The 24,569-nt window shown below is 42.5% G+C and overlaps 1 protein-coding gene across 1 annotated transcript in view; it reads right to left on the bottom strand.

Annotated features, from left to right (window-relative positions):
* Nucleotides 1-592: 592 nt before the first annotated feature.
* Nucleotides 593-24,569, bottom strand: part of abca12 (ATP-binding cassette, sub-family A (ABC1), member 12) — a 96,765-nt gene continuing 72,788 nt past the window's right edge. Inside the window, exons 65-82 of the mRNA XM_031797498.1 lie at nucleotides 23,588-23,681; nucleotides 23,334-23,461; nucleotides 22,719-22,806; nucleotides 21,936-22,044; nucleotides 20,557-20,611; nucleotides 17,823-18,000; nucleotides 17,363-17,478; nucleotides 14,839-14,998; nucleotides 14,279-14,532; nucleotides 13,641-13,845; nucleotides 13,320-13,429; nucleotides 11,626-11,776; nucleotides 8,178-8,312; nucleotides 7,492-7,595; nucleotides 6,711-6,803; nucleotides 3,115-3,220; nucleotides 2,555-2,692; nucleotides 593-2,099 (exon numbers count right to left, since the gene is read on the bottom strand). Coding sequence (XP_031653358.1) covers nucleotides 1,983-2,099; nucleotides 2,555-2,692; nucleotides 3,115-3,220; nucleotides 6,711-6,803; nucleotides 7,492-7,595; nucleotides 8,178-8,312; nucleotides 11,626-11,776; nucleotides 13,320-13,429; nucleotides 13,641-13,845; nucleotides 14,279-14,532; nucleotides 14,839-14,998; nucleotides 17,363-17,478; nucleotides 17,823-18,000; nucleotides 20,557-20,611; nucleotides 21,936-22,044; nucleotides 22,719-22,806; nucleotides 23,334-23,461; nucleotides 23,588-23,681 — 2,341 coding nt within the window. The 3' untranslated portion in view covers nucleotides 593-1,982. The remainder of the gene's footprint in view (nucleotides 2,100-2,554; nucleotides 2,693-3,114; nucleotides 3,221-6,710; nucleotides 6,804-7,491; nucleotides 7,596-8,177; nucleotides 8,313-11,625; nucleotides 11,777-13,319; nucleotides 13,430-13,640; nucleotides 13,846-14,278; nucleotides 14,533-14,838; nucleotides 14,999-17,362; nucleotides 17,479-17,822; nucleotides 18,001-20,556; nucleotides 20,612-21,935; nucleotides 22,045-22,718; nucleotides 22,807-23,333; nucleotides 23,462-23,587; nucleotides 23,682-24,569) is intronic.

The raw sequence follows: 24,569 nt of genomic DNA, 5'->3' as shown, positions 1-24,569 counted from the left end.
AGTGGTTGAAAAAACGAGTTTTAATGACTCCGACATAAGTGTATGTAAACTTCCGACTTCAACTGTACTGTCAGTTTGTTGATATTTATATCATATATTTAATAGTATTCAACCCTTACTGTTAATTATGATGATGTGAGCTACTGTGGTTGAAATGCCAGGGTTTCATCTTTGTCCCAGTCTGCCCCTGCATTTAGCAACTTTTCCCATCTCTATTCTGCTGCAAAGAGAGTGGGAGAAGTGGGAGAAGCTGTATAACATAAGTCACAGCAGAGGCGCACACACAGGCAGAGAAGCAAAAGGGGAGGGGATGTGAAGGGGGAAAAGGGGGAAAAAATTACGTGGGGATCGCAGCCGTGCTGCCGCAAGGCAATTTAGTTATGTTACGTCTAGTGACAAATCAAGGAGCCAATTGAGGATCTCACTGAAAAATTGTTGGCAACACAGCCTAGCCTGTCCCCATAGAAAGCAAATGTAGGCTAGGCCTATGCACGCCTATAGACAGGTTTGTTGTTTAGCCACAAAACAGACAAGTGTGCAACAATGGGGCGAAACAGACGAGGCTGGCTAAGATTGTTGACAACACGCAAACCATATTTCCTCTCCAATGTTTATTGAAAACATAAATACATTTGCACAATGAGCACTTGTCTCTCAAATACAGTGTTATAGTTGTTGGTTCGCTAACGGATTTGAGCCATATTAGCATATACAGTGGGGAAAACAAGTATTTGATACACTGCCGATTTTGCAGGTTTTCCAACTTACAAAGCTTGTAGAGGTCTGTAATTTTTTTATCATAGGTACACTTCAACTGTGAGAGACGGAATCTAAAACAAAAATCCTGAAAATCACATTGTATGATTTTTAAGTAATTAATAACCTGCAAAATCGGCAGTGTATCAAATACATGTTCTCCCCACTGTACGTGACATCATTTATTATTCTTAGCATGAATAGACAATGAATTATGATGAAGATGACAATTATGACAATCTTTAGGAGGAGGGTCATTTTCTTGCACATGGTGAAATGCAATAGATAGGGCCTAATGGATAAAGTCATGTTTCATGACGCACTGTTATAATAAGCAACACTGTGTGTGCTATCATATAATAGCTTTATTAAATGTAAAAAAATAAGTTCAGTACATTCATATCCATGTGGATCTGTGCATTAGGAAGAAAGTGAACAATAAAATATTGAGATATGCCATTAGAGGAAGTGTTAAGGATGCCAAAAAGTTTGGTATTGACTTTTACCTCAATAGCCGTGATTATAATATTGTCACCATAAGTATGAGAACCTCTGCAGATATACTAGGTAGTAGGCTACATTTAAAAAATATATATATAATTCTAACCAATGGGCCAAATCAATAGTATTGAAGCAACAAAAGATGGTGACTTTCACCAATGGAATACAGAGTGATAAAAGTGGAGAATGCTTGTCTCTCTAAGGTTAGAACTATTGCTAAAGAGCAGTGACTCCACCACAGTACTCAGATTTGCAATGGTAATAACATGACAATACAATGTATTTGATCTTAAGGCACGATTTCCATTCATATATATTTTGTTCATGACAAGTAAACAGATAATTTCACTTTTGTTCATTGGTTATAACCTACAAGTGAGGAAGGAAGGCCATTACATTTTTGGGATTTTGACACAATAGTGAAGAAACATGATAGAAGCAGGTTCAGGTTCACATCTCTATGAATCTCATTACCTGATGAAAAAAAAGAGACACACCCTGTTCAATTTAAGAGTCCAAAGTGGCAACAAAGTGACTTCATATGTTATCCTTCATAAGGTATAAAAGTGAAACTGAGAAGAGTACCAATGAAAAATTACAAGATTAAAATTAAGTAAAGTGATTGCAGGTTGATTTACATTTTACATTATTATTCAAACTTAGAAATTAATAAACGGATCTATCTAGTGCGAATGTTGCTCTTGTGAACAAGATGGCTGCCAAAGCTATGTATCTGAAGCCGCGATGGATTCAAGGCTGATGCTGTCTGCTTCGGAATATTCGTCGCTGTGGATTGGGATAGTCTCGATGCCAACCTTCCCCATTGCAAAGTTGATGAAGACCTAGAGGGGAATGAATGATTCAACAGGATCAGTGACTGGGTTGGTTGTTCCGACTGCTTTACATACTTTTCACAGAGAGTTCTACATGGAACCCCAAATTATTCTACCTGGATCCAAAAAGGGGACAACCAAAGAACCCTTTTAGAACCTGTTTTTCTAAGAGTGTTGGTTGTACCCTCTGTCAGTTACTCTGGATAGGTTTCAAAACCTCTTTTTGCACCTTGATTTCTGAAGTGTGAAGACATAATGGCCTTTTAAGTCTGTTAGGTCTCTCTCTCCCTCCAACAGACTCCCCCCCTCGGTTTCTCTCTCTTTCTTTTTTTCTCTCATTCTCACACCCCATCACTCACTCTCTCCATCTGCCTTTCTCTCCGTGTCCCTCTCTCTCTCTTCCACCCCACACCCCACACCCTCCACCATCCTTCCCTCCCTCTTTCGGACCATCCCTCTCTCACCTCATCCAGGGTAGTCTGGCTGACAGAGAAGTGCTTGATCTGCAGAGCGGCCTTGTTAGACTCCAGCTGGTCAAAGATGTCCGCCACACCTCCAGGTGCCACAGGCACATGATACTCCACCATGGAAGAGTGCTGGTCCTGGGAGGAGGAGACATTAGGGCACATCTCAAACAATCAGGTGCCACATGTCATAAACTGTGCTGTTCTACAGTACAAAGGCAAACCCGCATGAACTACATTTTTTGTTACTGCTAAATCTGACTTCAAAGTATTTTTCTATCTTGACAGACAACCATTTCTGATCAACTGGCTTGTTCTTGTGTCAGGAAATTCAATACAACATTAATCAGATAATATACCTGACCGTAACAACAGATCAAAGATGTTTGACCAAATTCGTAGTTACTGCGTTTTGCCATTATAGTGCAGTGTGTGTGAATGTGCTTTGTGGGAATTATATAGTAATGTATTTTATACTGGCACAAATCAGATTTCCCCTCTGGGGATCAGTACAGTTCATTCATTCAGTCCCCCAGACCAGACTGTCCCAGGTATCTTACCTTGAGGTACGTGCTGGGGAAGTGGCTCTGCATGAAATTGGTGATGACCTCCACGTCACAGGAAGACACAACCAGGTACATCTTCACCGTGAAGCCGCTGCCAAACCTGAGAGAAACACACATCATCCCGAAGAAATGTTTACTATTTTATACCAATCAGAGTTATTGTCTATTGTTCTACGACTTCAGAGAAGGCCTAAGGATTTCTAAAATATTTGTTGTAGTTTTAAAATATACATTTACTTTTCATTTCTATTGAATCTTTTCAATAATATTTCAATTATATTCTAACTATATTCCTATTTTCAATTATATTCAGATTTAATCTCTTCAGTTTGTGTTGGAAAGGAAAGGGTTAACACCGAAGAGAAAAAAATCCAATCAGAATTTTTCTTTGGTGGTCTCTAGGGACATAAATCAGCCATTAGTTAAGTCAGCCATTGGCTAGGCCCTCAGAAACTTGCCATACAACTGTATTAGGGCAGAGTTTTGGAGTGACAGTGGAATCAACTAATCACATTAATGGGTGGGACATTTTTACAAAAATGTATGGAAACTTCCGTCTTCTCGAAGGTCAATATGTCACTGCGCAATAGCGAGCAGTTGTTTTCCCACGGTCTAGATAGCTAAACTCAGCAAAAAACGAAACGTCCTCTCACCGTCAACTGCGTTTATTTTCAGCAAACTTAACAAGATTCAACAACTGAGACATAAACTGAACAATTTCCACAGACCTGACTAACAGAAATTGAATAATGTGTCCCTGAACAAAGGGGGGGGTCAAAAATCAAAAGTAACAGTCAGTATCTGGTGTGGCCACCAGCTGCATTAAGTACTGCAGTGCATCTCCTCCTCATGGACTGCACCAGATTTACCAGTTCGCTGTGAGATGTTACCCTACTCTTCCACCAAGGCATCTGCAAGTTCATGGACATTTCTGGGGGGAATGGCCCTAGCCCTCACCCTCCAATCCAATAGGTCCCAGACGTGCACAATGGGATTGAGATCCGGGCTCTTCGCTGGCCATGGCAGAACACTGACATTCCTGTCTTGCAGGAAATCACGAACAGAACGAGCAGTATGGCTGGTGGCATTGTCATGCTGGAGGGTCATGTCAGGATGAGCCTGCAGGAAGGGTACCAAATGAGGGAGGAGGATATCTTCCCTGTAATACACAGCGTTGAGATTGCCTGCAATGACAACAAGTTCAGTCTGATGATGCTGTGACACGCCGCCCCAGACCATGACGGACCCTCCACCTCCAAATCGATCCCACTCCAGAGTACAGGCCTCGATGTAACGCTCATTCCTTCGACGATAAACGCAAATCTGACCATCACCCCTGGTTAGACAAAACCACGACTCGTCAGTGACGAGCACCTTTTACCAGTCCTGTCTGGTCCAGTGATGATGGGTTTGTGCCCATAGGCGACGTTGTTGCTGGTGATGTCTGGTGAGGACCTGCCTTACAACAGGCCTACAAGCCCTCAGTCCAGCCTCTCTCAGCCTATTGCGGACAGTCTGAGCACTGATGGAGGGATTGTGCGTTCCTGGTGTAACTCGGGCAGTTAATGTTGCCATCCTGTACCTGTTCCACAGGTGTGATGTTCGGATGTACCGATCCTGTGCCATTGCAAGGATGATCAGCTGTCCGTCCTGTCTCCGTGTAGCGCTGTCTTAGGCGTCTCACAGTATGGACATGGCAATTTATTGCCCTGGCCACATCTGCAGTCCTCATGCCTCCTTGCAGCATGCCTAAGGCACATTCACGCAGATGAGCAGGGACCCTGGGCAACTTTCTTTTGGTGTTTTTCAGAGTCAGTAGAAAGGCCTTTTTAACTGTGACCTTAATTACCTACAGTCTGTAAGCTGTTAGTGTCTTAACGACCGTTCCACAGGTGCATGTTCATGAATTGTTTATGGTTCATTGAACAAGCATGGGAAACCGTGTTTAAACCCTTTACAATAAAGATCTGTGAAGTTATTTGGATTTTTACAAATTATCTTTTAAAGACAGGGTCCTGAAAAATGGACGTTTCTTTTTTTGCTGAGTTTAGCTTTTGTTGTAGGATAGTGTTCAGCAGCTGCAGCAGGTGTTATTGAAGAGGATGTTGTTGCTAATTTGTTAGCTTCGCCCTTTTCGAGATTAACTTTCAACAAGAAGTTGAAGACGTCCTCCAGAGATTTTTGAACCTTTACTGTTGAAAATCTGTATCCAAATTATAAATACAGTAAAGTACATACACTAAAGGGTAAAACATATATATATTTTGCTAAATAGTGTTTAGACACAACTGCAAACTTCAAGGAGTAAAGTATTCGAGCAGTTAGTCTGATGAGAATCTGTGATGTCAGAAAACTGTCTCTGAGCCTGTTGGTATCAGACCTCATGTTCTGATACCGTCTGCCCGATGGTAAGGGAGTGAACAGCTTGTGGTTGGAGTGTGTGGGCTCCTTGATGATTCTTTAAGATAACTGGTTACTTTGTGTACTGAATGTGAAAAAAATGTTTTCAATGAGAAATAAGACTTGTACATTTTGATTGGGAAATGCTTAGCCTAATGGTTGTTTTTTTTTTATGATTGAGACCTACTGGCTTATTATGTCTGAGTGAATGTACTGCTTATTCTTTAACATCATGCTATGTGTGACTGCTGTCTTTCTATCAGCCTTAGCAATGTATTTTACAAAAAGTACAGTCACTGTCCTTACAGCATCACCAGCCTGTCACACTCACATTCTTTGATATGTCACTGTTGTCGCTTTTGGTGATAGTATGATAACGATAGCATTAGGCTACCATAGGTTGTGCAAGCAGTTAGGTTTTTGTTGCTAGTAGCATTATCCATGCTGGGGCTGTCTGTGTGAGTGGCATCCCGAAGTGTGGCTCAGCCTCAGGCCTGTTTGATTCAGTTGGGTGCATTAAGTGATGCTATGTTTCTGTTACTTCCTTGATTTTTGAGTTTGGTACAATGTGTTGGAAGATTTTTTACCCCCACCGAAGGCCTAGGTCCAATAGTCACGGTTCAACACTAATATTTGTCTACAAGCTACAGCCTAGCATACAGTTAGCCTGGTCCCAGATCTGTTTGAGTTGTCGTTGTGCAGTAGTTGGCTATACAACACAAACAGATCTGGGAACAAGCTAGCCTAGAGTACAGGAAACAAACTGTCAGATCAGTCAGAGAACAATGGGAATAGCCTGGTCCTAGATCTGTTTGCACTGTCTTGCCAACTCCTATGGCCGTTTTCATGCCAAACAATGATCATATGAGTTGGCAAGGCAGCACAAGCAGATCTGGGACCAGGCTAGGTGTACGATACAGGGAATAAATGATGAGTCAGAGAACAATAGGAATATGTGGATCCCAAATCTCCTTTGGCTGTTGTAATGCCAAACAATTACTGTTATAGGAGTTTGCAAGGCAAAAAAAACTGCAACCAGCCCAGCATAGGCTCTGGTACAGAGAACAACAGATCAGTGAGAAAACAATAGGAGGAGAGCAGCAGAGGACCAGAGGTGACTAATGACTAGCTGAGAGGGGATGAGAGAGGAAGGAGAGGTGGAGGAGAGGGAAGGATGAGAGGCCACTGACCTGTTCTTGATGTGCTGCAGGGAGCCCAGACACCTGAACTGACCCTTCACCATGATGGCCAGACGGGTGCAAAGAGCCTCGCACTCCTCCATACTGGAACACACACAAACACAGTAGAAGTTATAGGGGGAAAATGAACCATTATCTATCAGAATATACAACATATACTACAACAAGCACACACACATTTGAGTTTAGTTGACCATTTTAAAACACACATAAAAAAACACAAAATCACTGAGGATGAGACAAGGAAGTCAGAGACGTATTTCCATTGTTGTCCTTATGATGGGAGATTAATTATTATTATTATAAACTGGGTGGTTCAAACCCTGAATGCCGATTGGCTGAAAGCTCTGGTATATCAGCCCATATACCACAGGTATGACAAAACATGCATTTTTACTTTTCTAATTACAATGGTAACCAGTTTATAATAGCAATATGTCACCTCGGGGGTTTGTGATATATGGCAAATATACCACAGCTAAGGGTTGTATCCAGGAACTCTGCATTGTGTCGTGCATAAGAACAGCCCTTTGCTGTGGTATATTGACCATATACCACACCCCCTCGGGCCTTACTGCTTAATTATATAACTCATACAGTATACTGCGTAGCTTCACAGAAACCCAGTACCTTCCCTAATTTTATGATCACTCAATATCTTTATTAAAGAAACTTTCTAAAAAATGTTGTGTAAAAGACAGGCTATAGTACAGTATCTTAAAAAAAAAAGGTAATGCGATTGTAGAGGCGTTGGAGAGGTAGGGACGTTTACCTGTGAGAGGTGAGAACTACAGCACACTTCCCCTTGACTTCCTCTGAGATGATCTTCCACAGGTGACGTTTGGAGCGAGGGTCCATACCTGAGGTAGGCTCGTCCTGAGGAGAGAGGGACAGAGGAAAAGAGGAGAGAGGTGAGTTCAAGTGAGATGGAATAGGGAAGAGTGAATGCCTGGTGCTTGACCCGTGTAGTGGTCAAACTTGACTTATGTAAAGGTGAGGTAAGACACTGATGTGAGGTAAGACACTGATGTCTGTCTAAAGATGTCCTAATATGGACACCATATACTGTATAGGACTGTATAGGACTGCTCCTCCGGCTTTCACCGGAGGAGCAGCAGCAAATATGTTTGCTTCAGTATGAGGCCTAAGCCACGTGAAATAGGGGTGCTGAGGGTGCTGCAGCACCCCCTGAAATAAAAAATATGAATAAAAAATGTAATAAACACATTTCTGAGGATTTCCTAAAATGGACACCATACAGGGATGAGATGAGTATCTGCAACATTGTGTTAGCAGTAGGTATGATGATGTCACACTGTTAATTTGACAGATTGATGAATGGGTGTTGCTCTCGGATGGGTCCTCAGACTGCTCACCAGCAGCCTTATCTGTTTGTGTGTGTGTGTGTGTGTGTGTGTGTGTGTGTGTGTGTGTGTGTGTGTGTGTACATGTCCTCACCAGCAGCAGTATATTTGGGTGTCCTATGAGTGCCAGGGCAGTGGAGAGCTTCCTACGGGTTCCACAGCTGTAACTGTCACTGATGGTGTGTCTATGGTACCCCAGCTCCAGCTTCTTCAGTAGGTAATTGACCACCTGGGAGGGAAAAAGGACAAGAGAAACCAGTTTGGGTTAAAAAAGAAAAAGTCCAGTTACGTATATACCTATTATGGAGGAAAGAAGAATACATACTTTATTTTCCATTTTTCTAAAGATGATTTTGGGTTAAAAACAGAGCCCAGTTACGTACTGTAAAACTTCAAATGCAATCTCAAATAGCCTCCTGTCCCTTTTTTGCAAGCTGAGCATCAGCACACATTTCAGCAAATAAATGTTTCAAATAAACCTGTGCCTAAATGAATTGTTTAGGAGTGAACTTCAGTGAGTACTGTAAATATTGTGCAAAAGAAGATAAAGGAAAGCAACATCATTGCCATGGATGACACAGCAATGTGGTTGGACATGTACGGCTCAACTACGTGGGATACAAGGCTCAACGAGTCAGAGAACGATGCTTAAGTGCAAAATCGTGGGGTGTATGATAGGCAGCCTAGTCTTTGCAAGTCTGATCTGCAATTGATTTGTTATTATAATGTTTATACTGGCCATATTGGTCACAATTAATAGTGTGGTATTCTTTTGAACATTTTAGTGAGAAAAACCTGTGTGCATTGAGGAAATAAATGCCTGGCTCAAATAGAGGCCTCTTTCTACTAAGCACTGGTTGTTTTCAGTGATTGAAGCAAATAAACTCCTGGGCTATTACTTGAAGACTTACATATATACTGTAAACCTATTATGGAGAAATGTTAAGAAGAATAGGATACTTTACTTTTTGGTTAGAAATGTAAATGTGTCTTCTGCCTAGTTAAAGAGACCATTTTGGGTTAAAAAGCAGTTAAATACCTATTACACAGATGAACATCTAGTTTGAATTTACCACCATGCATATTTAATGACATTTTGCAATCAAGGGTGGGTTTGGTTGTTTTGTGTGCTATATTACCTGTCTTCTCTACCTATGTACATTTGCAAGCTTAAACCAGTCTGAGGAAGAACATAGTCTGCTTGCAATTGATCAATTTAAACCAAAAAAGCTACAAGCTCGAGTTGACTAATAAGCAATTGACATTGACTGAGAGCAACAACACATTGAATTGTCTATGTGTGCATCAAAGACATTAACAACAGTATGCTTGACTTTTTGTTGCATTTAAAATAATCCATTTACATGCACCATAAAAACCCTAGACAGTGGAGCTGTTCTAAATGAAACTGTTTAATATTCATTCTACACTAAGGCTCCTTTACAGCAATCTTAAGCATGAGCTATTTTCCCATAGGTCGACAACATTTACACATGATTGTCTTTTGTATTCCTGGTTAATAGTCCTGAGCAAAGATATAGAATGCCTCCACACTCTTTAGGTCCTGAAAAATCTCTCTGGTCCGCCCCAGGTATACATCGATTAACTTTGTATAATAAACAGCTTTATAACATATGTGTTCCATGGATAAAGACACAACATCAAACAAATGTGAATTTTGAATGATTATCTAGCGAAAACATTGATAAGAAAATATCTAACAGTTAGTTCAAAAGTATGTTCGGTCTCCTAGATTGTACTAACAGTAAGTGTACTAACATTTAGTTTAAAAGTGCTATTTTATTCTCTCTTCAGGTGGCCTTTAAAACCGAGCTATAATGTTTCCCCTAAATAAATAGTGGCTAAACCATGTAAATATGAAACAACCCCATTAAGGCATTAGGCCTTGGTCTAATTACCTCAAGTTATGATTCTCTGATGAAGAGCATTACAGAGGAGGGAGGCTATATATAAACCAACCTTTCCCTGTGAATTATCTTAAGACTATAACCACTGTTGTTATGGTCATTAAAGCCATTGTTGTCTCTCTCTCTTTCCCTCCCTCCCCCCTCTACCTATTTGTGTGAATTACCTAAGACTAGCAGCCACTGTTGTTGTGGAGATTAAAGCCATTTTTGTCATCACCCTGAACGGAACAGAGAATGGTAACGACAGCAGTAATGGCCAGAGCCCTTGTAAGGCTCTGGTATAATGGAGATTATGGCGAGTCATCCGCATCATTTCTGTGTCTGATTGGCTGTTTGTATCTATTGGTGACATCATTGAGGTTGTCAGAGCCTATCAGTGTAATGGGGCTGATGCGTCCAAAATGAAAGGATGGAGAGGGAGGAGGGGAGAGGAGATGGAGGTTGAGCGAGCGAGCGAGAGCGTGGGGAGGAAGGGGAGAGAGAGGTTGGTAGAGGGAGCCCTTGATAGATGCTAGACATCCTCAAAAACCCACACAGTCAAAGGATGCTAGCTTTCTGCCTTTGTAAGCAGATCTGGGTCATCATGTATATGTATTATTCTCTGTAAATATGATTCAGTTTCTTTGAAAATGCTTTGAATGTGCTCACATGTGACTTGTAGCCTCTTGTGACATGTCAGATAGAAAAAAAATAATCTAAAATCTCATTATCTTTGACTGTTCTCTGTGCAGACTTCATCAGTATTGCAGCGAGAGAGAAAACATCAGAAACACTCACTCTCCATAATAATCCTTGGAGAATGAATGCACAGATTGATTACCTTTCTGAGTGATGAATTAGGTGGAGCAGTGCCTGCGGTGAACTGTCAAACATGATCCTCTCATCATAGCATGATCTCTCTGCTAGGAAGAAAAATCCATCTGGATCCATTGATACATCCACTACAGTCTGCCTTAATTGGAAAACAGAGGTAACCAAGCTCAGCTCTGTCTAAACTACATTCAACTTTATACCAGCCCGGTGTACTGTATCTTTAAGGGTTCTTCACTAGGTTTCTCAGTCTTACTCATAGTGAGTGTGCCAGCATTTAGTACTACAATAGCTAGTGATGGAACTTTTATCCTTTCTGATTCTAAAGTCGATCTGTTGATGTTGTTCTCTGTGTTTTGATGGACAGCAAAGGACAAAAGGAGTACAGTGTCAAGCTAGATGTCAATCTTAACTTTTTTTATTTTGTTATTCTGTTATGTTGATGTTCTCCATGCTTTGATGAGAGCAAAGTAGGAAGGAGTACCTCAGTACCTAGCTAGATTTCAATATTTTATTTTCAGATTCTGAAGTTCTTCTGTTGATGTTGCTCTCCGTGCTTTGATGTAAAGCAAAGAAGAAAGGAGTACAGTACCTAGCTAGATATGGATCTTTTATTTTCAGATTTTAACGTTGTTCTGCAATGCTTCTCTGTGCTTTGGTGAAAGATAAGTGTATTGTTGTGGGTGTAAGGGAGTGCCATATCTCAATGGGGAGAAACACAGTTACCCAGATCCTAGGTGACATAATCCACCCTCTACACGGTCACAAAGAAAGCAGTCCTCTATGGACTGTGGGAGGTCTTACCCGGTCTATCTCGCTCTTGGAGATGCCTCGGATGCGGGCATAGAAGTACATGTGCTCCTCCCCTGTCAGCAGGTCATCCAGAGCGTCCACTTGGGGACAGTAGCCGATGTTGATGCCCTCGTTACGGCAGTCAATGATGTCAACCATCCTCCTGAAAGCACGTACGCAGATAGAGATTTAAGAGTGTAAGAGGTTAAAAGGTTCCTATGCTCTCAGGATATGGTTCTGAATAATACAGGCAGGCGACATGAGAAAAGTATACTTCACTTTTTTTTAAATGTATCTCACAAGAGCATAATTGCAGGGGATAATCAAATGGATCATGTGCTCAAATCCATGAATGAATGGATATTTGTAAAATACAGTGCATTCAGGAAAGTATTTAGTAGCGATTACAGCCTTGTGTCTTCTTGGGTATGATGCGACAAGCTTGGCACACCTGTATTAGGGAAGTTTCTCCAATTCTTCTCTGCATATCCTCTCAAGCTCTGTCAGGTTAGATGGGGCACATCGCTGCACAGCTATTTTCATGTCTCTTTAGAGATGTTCATTCAGGTTCAAGTCCGGGCTCTGGCTGGGCCACTCAAGGACATTCAGAGACTTGTCCCGAAGCCACTCCTGCGCTGTCTTGGCTGTGTGCTTAGGGTCATTGTCCTGTTGGAAGGTGAAACTTCGCCTCAGTATGAGGTCCTGAGCTCTCTGGAGCAGGTTTTCATCAAGGATCTCTCTGTACTTTTCTCCGTTCATTTTTCCCTCGATCCTGACTAGTCTTCCAGTCCCTGCCTATGAAAAACATCCCCACAGCATGAAGCTGCCACCACCATGCTTCACCATAGGGATGGTGCCAGGTTTCCTCCATATGTGACGCTTGGTATTCAGGCCAAGTAGTTCCATCTTGTTTTCATCAGACCAGATAATATTTTTTCTCATGGTCTGAGAGTCCTTTAGGTGCCCTTTGGCAAACTCCAAACGGGCTGTTATATGCCTTTTATTGAGGAGTATCTTCCGTCTGGCCACTCTACCGTAAAAGCCTGATTGGTGGAGTGCTTTAGAGATGGTTGTCCTTCTGGAAGGATCTTCCATCGCCACAGAGGAACTTTGGAGCTCTGTCAGAGTGACCATAGGGTTCTTGGTCACCTCCCTGACCAAGGCCCTTCTCCCCCAATTGCTCAGTTTGGCCGGCGGCCAGGTCAAGGAAGAGTCTTGGTGGTTCCAAACTTATTCCATTTAACAGTGATGAGGCCACTGTGTTCTTGGGGACCTTCAATGCTGCAGAAATGCTTTGGTACCCTTCCTCAGATCTGTGCCTCGACACAATCCTATCTCGGAGCTCTACGGACGACTCCTTTGACCTCATGGCTTGGTTATTGTTCTGACATGCACTGTCAACTGTGGAACCTTATATAAACAAGTATGTACCTTTCCAAATCATGTCCAACCAATTGAATTTACCACAGGTAGACTCCAATCAAGTTGTAGAAACATCTCAAGGATGCCAGACCCACTGGCTCCAGGTCATCTATAAGTCTATGCTAGGTTTTTGCTTTGTCATTATAGGGTATTGTGTGTAGGTTGGTGAGTAAAAACAATTATTTCATACATTTTAGAATAAGGCTGTAACGTAACAAAATGTGGCAAGAGTGAAACGTTCTGAATACTTTCCGAGTGCACTGTATATTACACCATAGCCTTACCCATCCCAGTCCTTGATCTGTGCTGTCCCTTCAGTAGGGCTGATGTCTCCAGTCAGCATCTTAAAAGTGGTGGTCTTCCCTGCACCGTTCACCCCCAGTAGACCAAAGCACTGCACAGCACAACCACACAACCACACTCATGTCAAGGACCAAAACAGCCGCTGTACCAAACTCAGAACGAGACTTAATTTAGACTCATCCTCAAAGACTTAACTTAAGACTTGGACTTGCCTAAAGTGACCTATTGGCAAATCTTATAGTGACTTCATAAACGTTGTAAAGTATGTGATTGCTGCAGAATCAGATGAAGCCTGAGGTTACCTCCCCAGCAGGAATGCCCACAGACAGCCTCTTGACGGCCTGGACCTTCTTGGCCAGGTGATGGTAAACCTTGGTCAGCTGGTTGACCTGCAGCAGGTCAGTAACAGCCGCTCCGCTGGTCACACGTTGGCACTCTGCCACAACATCCTCATCCTCGTCCTGGCTACCTGTCTGAGGCACTGCCTTCTTGGGGAAGATCAGGTTCCTATGGAGAAGAGGGATGGAGGGATGAGGAAGGGATAAATACATATTTTTTTATTGTCACATACAACGGATAGGTGCAACTAAATGTTTTACAGGGTCCGCCATAGTAGTACCGTGCCCCTGGAGCAAATTAGGGTTAAGTGGCTTGCTCGAAGAGGGAGAAAGAATGTGAGAAAATATGCATATGAGGGTAACAGTAACAGAAGAACTCAGCAACATATGGGGACCAGGAATTTAAGCTTTTCCACCATTGACCCTCTTGCCTGATAATGACTCATATGTTCGTTGCCATGCCATAGGAGTTGGTAAGACAGCAAAAACAGATCTGGGACCAGTTTAATTGTGCCCTACATGCCCACCATGCCTCCAACATCCATATATCATCATTGCCCATTCCAATCTGCTATAGTTCTCTATCACCACAGCAGACTCACCTGACTTTACGTATGAGCCACTTGTTGAGCAGCATACGCAGGGTGAAGCCAATGAAGCCTTGGAGGAAGAGGGAGACGAACATCCAGCCCAGCATGTCCATGGCGAAGGGGTTCTTATAGGCGTCCACTCCATACACACTGAGGATCTGAACCTGCATATTAACCCTGGCCAGCTCCATCAGGCCGTTCCCAAAACTAAACTGGGGGAAGATCAGGAACACATGGGACAGGATGCTGTACACCTCGTGTATCCTCTGTGGAGAGAGAGAAAGAGAAGGAAAAATAGATAGGGAGATAGAGAGAAGGGGTGCTCAGTCCATGGGATGTCAACTAGGTAAACAAAGAATTAGTTAAATTATTTAACAATATTGACAGGAAGTTCAAAACCCCTCCAATGCTTTATCAAACCTAATGAGTAATGGACTCAGAAACCCCTTCGATATATAAAAAGGCAATCAGAACAAACGTCTGAACTACATATCTTTTCAGGGAAACATCTTTTCAACATAACTCCAGTTATAAAATGTCTCCTTCAGTCATCTCTACATTGTGCTGCTCACTTCATCATTCTCATTGAGCTGTCCCAGGAAGAAGACGACGGAGGTGGAGATGATGGTGTTGGTGCTGATGAAGAGGTTGATGCACACGTAGCTGATGAAGGCCATCTCTGCATCCTTAAAGACCCCTGACAGCAGGTACATCCACGGGAATGTGGCAAACCTGAAAACCAGATGACAACATGACACTTGTCAGTCTTTACATTATAACATGTTGTTTAATGTTCAATGCATGAGACATTTAGTCTCTCTAATGACAGACTGTTAAACATAGCATGCTAGCACGCGTGATATTTGGCTCTGGGTTATGATATGATTACAACTTTCAGCCTTTAACTTGCAACTAATCTCTCGTGAAAGACTCTGTGGAGGTGGTGCTTGATGTGAAGGCAGGGATTTTTACCAGAACATGTGGGTGGTTCTGTAGTGGGGAGCAGCTGAATCTGATGTTTCCACTAGCTCAGACTTCAACACTTTTGCCCCCACAACTAGATGGAATAGAGCTAGCGCACATACATTTTTATTTTCTGGGTTCTGAGATTCACTTGCAACAGATGATGAATGCATGATTTGCTTAATCTCATTGTAATTGACTCGGTGGAATGACTATATGAAACAACAGACCAAGCCAGAGAACTTTGAAAAATAAAGACAAAAATAAGAAACTTTAACTCCATTTTCAAGGAGAGTAAACACTTAAACCACAAAAGCTAAAAGAGAAGAAGATAAATGAGTTCCTTTATATATTCCCCCGTGGTGAGGCCCTATCCTCTCTCTTACTCTAAATGATCTGCCTTTTTCTTTTGATTGGGGTGCCTGGGTCAAGGTAGAGTGTGTGCAGAGGGAAGTGAGTGGAAGAGAGGAGAGGGGGGGAGAGAAGTGAGTGAGAGAGATGAGAGGGTGGAGGAGGAGGCTGTGGGGCAGTCAGACTGACTAAATAGGAGAGACCATCTGCTCCAAGCCAAGCTGCCACACAGAAGCAGAGAAACCAGTCCAGAGTATGTACAGTGGGGAGAACAAGTATTTGATACACTGCCAATTTTGCAGGTTTTCCTACGAAATCTAAAACAAAAATCCAGAAAATCACATTGTATGATTTTGAAGTAATTAATTTGCATTTTATTGCATGACATAAGTATTTGATACATCAGAAAAGCAGAACTTAATATTTGGTACAGAAACCTTTGTTTGCAATTACAGAGATCATAATTTCCTGTAGTTCTTGAACAGGTTTGCACACACTGCAGCAGGGATTTTGGCCCACTCCTCCATACAGACCTTCTCCAAATCCTTCACGTTTCGGGGCTGTCGCTGGGAAATACGGACTTTCAGCTCCCACCAAAGATTTTCTATTGGTTGGGATGGTGTTCTTGGGGTTGTACTCATCCTTCTTCCTCCAAACACGGTGAGTGGAGTTTAGACCCCAAAAGCTCTATTTTTGTCTCATCAGACCACATGACCTTCTCCTATTCCTCCTCATTGACCAGGTCCTGCCGTGTAGTTCTGGGCTGATCCCTCCCCTTCCTCATGATCATTGATGCCCCACGAGGTGAGATCTTGCATGGAGCCCCAGACCGAGGGTGATTGACTGTCATCTTGAGCTTCTTCCATTTTCTAATAATTGCGCCACCAGTTGTTGCCTTCTCACCAAGCTGCTTGCCTATTGTCCTGTAGCCCATCCCAGCCTTGTGCAGGTCTACAATTTTAACCCTGATGTCCTTACTCAGCTCTCTGGTCTTGGCCATTGTGGAGAGGTTGGAGTCTGTTTGATTGAGTGTGTGGACAGGTGTCTTTTATACAGGTAACGAGTTTAAACAGGTGCAGTTAATACAGGTAATGAGTGGAGAACAGGAGGGCTTCTTAAAGAAAAACTAACAGGTCTGTGAGAGACGGAATTCTTACTGGTTGGTAGGTGATCAAATACTTATGTCATGCAATAAAATACAAATTAATTACTTAAATATTATACAATGTGATTTTCTGGATTACTGGATTACAGACCTCTACATGCTTTGTAAGTAGGAAAACCTGCAAAATCGGCAGTGTATCAAATACTTGTTCTCCCCACTGTATAGGCAGACAGACCGGCAGACAGACAGGCTGCTGTGAAAGAGGAATCACACTGAAGTAGGCTCTGAATTGATGGAATTCTGCTTCACATTCTACCTTGCGTGAAATAGACTGGGGTCTTAAGAAGACATGTTCAGTAGCAAGCAGCCACCCATCACTTAGTGACAAGAAATGGTTTCATCCTTTGATGAAACCTCCCCACCTGCTTGAGTTGATAGTACTGGGGAGCTACTGTGTATATGGTACTCAAGGAAAGGAAGGTGTGATCTTCAAGCAACTGAGATCCTTCACCTCTGACATGGATAAGGGAACCTGTACTGTGTGTGTGTGCAGTCACTATGGTGATACCCATTCACCCAGTGTGTGCGTGTGTGTCTGCATGTGTTTGTCCGTCTATCTGTGTGTGTGTGTGTGTGTGTGTGTGTGTGGGTGTGTACGTGTGTACGTGTGTACTTACCCAAACATGACCAGCAGCAGACTCACAGCAGCAAGGTTCTGCCTGTCAGTAAAGGCTGTGAGCTGAAAGGCTGCTATCGTGGCAATTGAGAGAGCGACTGGGACCATGTATAAGGCCTGGAGAAACAGGAACGCTTAACACACCGTAGTACACTGGTCGCTTAAATACATCACATACATCAAACTGTAGAATCACTGGCAACTGCCTCTTTCAATAGTGGAAATCAATCAAGTTCATACCAGTCATATTCATTTAACAGCTAAACATCATATTCTTGTAGTCTACAATCCCAAAACAAATAAAGAAAAGGTGTGGGCCGTAATGCCGTCATTGACTGTATGAAGGAAGTGCAGGATGAGCAACATCAAGAATCTCCTGGCTAGCATTTTTGGACAATGCAGCAATGCTAGTGGAAATGTATTGTATCAGTTAACCATGCATGGTGTTGACATAGTCCTACCATGTCGTAGAAGAAGTTGATAGCCCAGTAGAAGGGTTCTCCTATCCCAGAGATGTGCTGCAGTGTCTTGGAGCCGCTGTGGTGTTCCTGGACCTCGTAGATCGCGAAGCTAGCAGTCATAATGGAGTAGCCAGTCAGGGCACACACAGCCACCAGGATATGGACCAGACCTTGCACTCTGGGGAGACGGAGAGAGGGAGAGAGGGAGAGAAAGAGAGAAAGAGAAGAGAAAAAGAGAGAGAGAGGTCACTAAGCTGGGGGATCACACAGCCAAGTGTCCTCTTATAGCCAGAAGAGGATGGAGAACTGCTGATGTAAAAAGGGCTTTATAAATGCATTTGATTGATTGATTGATCACCAGAGCCAAGTGTCCTATGTTAATTAGTCCTCCTATGAACTGTCCTGTGCTTATTTTACAGGCCTGAAAACATTGTTAGTAGGTTTCCATGCCAGCTGAGCCAGTAATTCATTTGAAGGGTTCATTGGAGAAACTCACAACAAACAAGATTTCATTAATAATAAATGGGTCTCTCGTGAAGAGAGATGTTCCAACTCCAGCAGTGACAAGATAATAGCCACAAAGAAGAAATGACTGTTTTACCAACACCACCTGCCAGAGCTCTCCTACAATTTATGAGTCGAACCAGCTGCTTCCTGCTATTGAGACTTCTATGTGATAAAGATATTTTAAGAGGCATTGTTGAGAAGCGTCATGGTTGTCAGATTCATAGCAACTGGCTGGAGCTCTTTAAGATATTACCTACTGTGTCGTTGTCTTTGATGCCTCCCCATTCAAATTCACTCTAGATTCATGCCTCCCCTTTACTTCTTTTGTTTTTGATCGCCCTACCCTACATGATTGGTGTTCTGCCTCCCTCTTCATTTCATTTTGGCTAGGCTGCAGGAGGCAGGAGGACCACAGACAGAGGACCATGGACAAAGAGAATATGTTGGACGAGGATAGCTGAAAAATGAAAGACAATCACTGGCAGAGGAACAAAGAGACGGGCTGTAGTGTGTCCTGTAACCAGAAGCAAAGACAGTCTTATTATCAGTATGACCAACAGGCCATCCCGAACCCCACTAAGGCAGATGCATGAACACCATAGTCAGGGCGAGACATCATTCGGGGTCATCTTAAACACGAGTTAGGCCAAAAATGATATTAGACACCACAAATTTTAGCTAGTGATTTTTGATTTGTCATCTGAAGGAAAAGTTCAGATTGAAGTTAAAAGAAATACAGCAGTTGAGACTCAACTCAACAGATCTTTGATACTAATGAATGTCTTAAGGGAACCCCTTGATCAAAGCAGTGACCTTCTCCCTCAGAACAAAATGACAGGCGTTGGGCTAAAATTGGACCAGTGTGTGTGTGTGTTTAGTCGGGGGGACTGCCACACTGTATAGCCTAGTCAATTAGGTCAATTAGTAACTGTAGACAACAAATATCAGCTATTGATTGTGATTTTTCATCTGATGGAAGAGCAAACGTTAAGAGGTCAAAAAACCTGAAGAGATCTTTGATAATGATGATGAAAGTATTGGGGAACATCTGTCTGAAAGCAGGGTTCTGTCCTCTGCTCTGTCAAGTCCTCTTAGTCTGAAAAAAACAGAGCTAACCCAGGTTGTGGGTGGGGGAATACTGTCGCGATGCATAGCCAACGACTGAGAAGAGCAATCCCAGGTCCCTAAAATAGCCTGCAGTCAGTGTTAAAAACAGCCACGGTCGGAGAAGTGGGAAGCTCTGTGAATTAATCAAACTCTGCACCACCCTAAATAGTAAATACACATAGTCTGAGTCCCAAATTGCACCCTATTCCATACAAAGTGCAATATTTTTGACCAGAGCCCTATGGACCCTTTTCAAAAGTATTGTACTATATAGGGAATAGGGTGCCATTTTGCACACATACACATTATATTGGGCCTGCTGACTGTCCCTGATCAATAATGCCAGCTCAGGAAAATCCATTCATCAAATCAGATATGGGTAAATACAGCAAGTCAGATTACATTAGGACTTTAATTTAAATGTCAGGGTTAGTCTCCATATAATCCTTGTTATCTCAGTCTAGCACTAGACTGGTTTCCTTTTGGAGATATCAACACAGTGTCACGCCCTGACCTGAGTATTCTTTGTTTTCTTTATTGTTTTGGTTAGGTCAGGGTGTGACATGGGTGATGTATGTGTTTTGAACTGTCTAGGGGTTTTGTAGGTTTATGGGGTTGTTTACCATCTAGGTGTTTTATATGTCTATGGTTGCCTAGATTGGTTCTCAATTAGAGGCAGGTGTTTATCGTTGTCTCTGATTGGGAACCATATTTAAGCAGCCATTTTCTTTGGGTATTTCGTGGGTTATTGTCTGTCTAGTTGCCTGTGTCTGCACGTTTGTAGTATAGCGTCACGTTCGTTTTTGTAGTTTGTTTAGTGTCCGTCTTCATTAAAATATATAATGTATTCAATTCACGCTGCTCCTTGGTCTTCTCACTACGATGACCGTGACACACAGGTTAATGATAGTAATAAACATTGAAGTATATTTAGGTATGTCAGGCAGACACCGGATCATCAGGCTTTGGCTCGCCAACCAAAATTAAAACAATCTCACGAGGACCAATGAAAGGCATGGTAACTCTGTTTAGCGAAAAGCGGCATAATTTGTAGAGTGAACCAAGAGCAAGAAAGAGAGAGAAAGAAGAAGACAAGGGAGTGTGTGTACTGTGTCCTTACATGGCATCTTCTTCTTGTACTTCACCAGGATAGGGATGACTGGACACAGAGATGGCTGTATAGTCACAAAAACAGACAATCAATTTAGCCACATTCATAAGATAAAACCATGACACTGCACAGATATACTGAACCAAGGATAAAACAAAAGAGTCAGCCAGAGTAGCGCTAGACACAATCCCTAGATTTCTCCTCCCTCTCATCCCTCTCCTCCCTCCTCCTTCTTCCTTCTTCCTCTCCTCCCTCTCCTTCCTCCTCCTTGGCCTGTGTGAGTCTACAGATTACATTTGAATGATTGCATTCCTTCCTCCCCTCCTCCTCTACCCTCCCCTCGGCTCGCTTATTGACTGGGCAGACAGTATATTTCAGGTGGTGCTGAAATAAGGTTGAAACGCCAGTCTGCCTGCCTCAGTCCCTGAGTACACCTCTCAACACTCCCTGATTGGTATTCAGCCTGCATAGTGATTGTAAACTGAGGAGAAAACACTACTGCCCCCTGGCTCTAAACAATGGAACTGACCTTACTATGACCCAACTGTGAACACTTTCGTGCATGGATTTAACAATGGTGGAAACTCTTCAGTCAATGTTTACACAATCCACTGCTTTTAAATCTATGGCAGGAAGTGTGCAAATGCATACTTCTGGAAAAGGGTGCCAAATTGAGCCTTTCAGCCTATAGAATCCAAAAGGGGTCTCTCTGAAAACTATTTTCAGAGGGTGTGTGTGTGTTTTATTATTATAATATATATATTTTTTAAAATCTTTATATAACTAGGCAAGTCAGTTAAGAACAAATTCTTATTTACAATGACGGCCTACACCGACCAAACCGGAACGATGCTGGGCCAATTGTGCGCCGCCCTATGGGACTCTCAATCACGGCCGGTTGTGATACAGCCTGGATGTGTGTGTGTGTGTGTGTGTGTGTGTGTGTGTGTGTGTGTGTGTGTGTGTGTGTGTGTGTGTGTGTGTGTGTGTGTGTGTGTGTGTGTGTGTGTGTGTGTGTGTGTGTGTGTGTGTGTGTGTGTTTGTGTTTGTGTGCGTGTGCGCCTAAATCCCTTTCAGCAAATTAGCTTGGTTTTAAAACTTGGCTCTGATACATACAATTGGATTTGAAAGTGAAAGTGATTCCAGGTAGTGTGGCTGATCATTGTGAACCCCCTGAGAAGCTAGCTTCAACACACCAAGTTTTTAATACTGTTTATCAAATTACAATTGTTATGCTATCCCTAGAGCTGGTGCATCACAATTATTCAAGGTGCATTTCCAAGCTCTGATTTGATGAATTAGCGGCGCGTGAAACAGACTCCTGGTGTCTTTAGAGATAAAGCTGCTGTTGTTTTCTTTCACCAAAATAGGCTTCGTGCGCTGCTCACCATAATTCTGTGGGTCCTTGCCGGCTGGAAGGCTGGTACGGAGGATGAAGTTGTTGAGGCTGTTTAGGTATGCAGGCATGGTATGGTGACCCTCAGGGTTGTACCAGACCTAGAAGACAAGAAAACACACACACATGCGCACATGCATACACACACACACACACACACACACACAAAAGTTCAAGTTCAAGTAAAACTTAAAGTTTGAAGACACACATTCATGAATATCTTGGGATTGCAGCACATGCTTCTCTACATTTCTACTTCTAATTCTCTTATCTCTAATAATACACTTATCTTGAGAAGGTGTCTAAGTCTAAATCGCTAGCATCATTATCCCTCAGGGGCCATTTCAGATTCAGCCAAAACATAATTGATGCGAGTAGCTGCGATTAACAATGTTAACGACGACATTGATGGTGTAATAATCCCGTTCCATCTTGGTACAGTGCTTAGTGCTTCTGTATCATAACGGCTCCAATTAGGAAATCATGGCTAATTTAACCACTATACATCACAACAAGATAGCCTGGTCCTAGATCTGTATGTGCTGTATAGCCAACTGCTACAGTCATTATCAAGCCAAGCAAGACAGCACAAACAGATCTGGGAACAGGCAACCAACAAGAGATATACTAGGACAGAAGAGCAGTTAAGAGGGTTGTTTTCTTGGTGGGGTAAGGACAGGGTTTTATATTCTGTACATAACAGCAGGAGACTGATATAGGTACAGAAGGGTAGTTGACACTATAGTAACCCATAAACATATATATTCATAGTTACCTTGGAGAGGGTTCGGTTTGCGGGCACCTCCAAGAGGTCCATCTGGAGACTAGTTGGGAGTGGCTCCCCGAATTCAAAGCCACCATACCTATGATGATTTGTTCATATATATATAATCGATTATTATTTACATATTGTGCATGTTTGCACACACACACACACACATACATGGCAGAGCTACACCACGCGTTTAGATACATGCACCACTTAGTAAAGCTGGATAATAAAGAATATGGAAAGAGGACAGTGGGGAGAGAGAGAAATCAAAGCCTCCTATGATGAATTGTTCATATAGGTATCGGTTATTCATTAGAAATAAGTCATTACCCAATGTTACTGTCTTTTTAATTCTGTGATCAAGGCATGAGACTCCTGAATGAGACCAATAATGTGAACTGAACAGAACTGAGCTGGAAGAAGATACATAGTTCAGGATATCAGATTCCCCAGCTCCATTCATTTACTATCCAGCCAGTGATCCTTTACATTTCATGTAATTGAAAACAGTTTTTTCCTATGATTTGTTATGATAGAGAGAGAGGGATATACACCATGGAGCATATCTAGAAACAGACACATTAGTGTATGCAGGTTGCATTGAAACATACTGTTTACCTGTTCCTGATGTAGTTGTTGGCTGTAGCCAGGAGATAGTTTTCAACCTTGATGCCAGTCAGGTTATAGACGATCTGGGAGGAGGGGTTCATCTTATGGGGAGGCTGGTATTGGTTATACTGACACACCTGGTTGGAGGAGCAGAAAGGAGAGTAGAGTGGGTGTAGGATACACACACGCAGGCGGGCAGACACACACACACACAGAACATCTTCTGATTTTACTGGTATGTCCTTTAATGAACTCTAACCCACCTGTTGATATTTGTTGCATTTGCAGGACTCAAACGGCACTGAACTGTTTCCTTTAGTTTCCCAGCTGGCAGACTTGGTGCTTCTGGTGCAGACCCTTCAAAAAGACAAAAGACATTCACAAGGTAAACCACAGGCCCGTTTTAAATGGTAAGATGCCTACAATGCATACATATACTGATTCACAATGACACTAGCTAACCCACTCCATTTACACCTGTACATACACTCACACACATACATAAACACCACCACAGTAACACACCAATACCAGTGTTCAATTCATATGGACAGTAAATCAGCATTTATTCTCGAGGTATAAACAGGCATGACATCACAGAGTGGTGGAGAGATATAATCAGTAGTCAGGAAGTGCCATGGCACTCAGCACTCTCCAGTGATTGTCCACAGGGCATCTCTATCTCTTTCTCTCTCTCTCTCACACACACACACACACACACACACACACACACACACACACACACACACACACACACACACACGCCCTGCTGCAAGTCTAGCTAAATGTCTTTTTTTTTTTGGCCGACAATTTTATAGTGCCTCTGAGGTCTGGTTCATGAGTGCCAACATTGATTTGAGTGCCTGCGAGGGGAAATCTATCCTATAAACACAGAGTGTTTATGGAATACCAATGATTCCTCAAACACACACACGTTCAGACACACACGCACCCACACATCAGTGGAGGCTCCCCAGAGGAGGAAGGGGACGACCACCCTCCTCAGTGAATTTCATAATCTTTTAAAAAACATTTAAAAAGTTATAATTTTTAGATGAAACTATACTAAATATAATCACGTCACCAAATAATTGATTAAAACACACTGTTTTGCAATGAAGGTCTACAGTAGCCTCACAGCACTCTTGGAGGCTCATGGTTCTCACCCCCTTCCATAGACGTACACAGTAATTATGACAATTTCCAGTGGAGGTCCTCCAACCTATCAGAGCTCTTGCAGCATGA

This window comes from Oncorhynchus kisutch, linkage group LG2 (assembly GCF_002021735.2).
Source record: "Oncorhynchus kisutch isolate 150728-3 linkage group LG2, Okis_V2, whole genome shotgun sequence".
NCBI lineage: Eukaryota > Metazoa > Chordata > Actinopteri > Salmoniformes > Salmonidae > Oncorhynchus > Oncorhynchus kisutch.
Note: the sequence above shows the minus strand (reverse complement) of the source record. Positions and strands in the feature narration are given on the sequence as shown.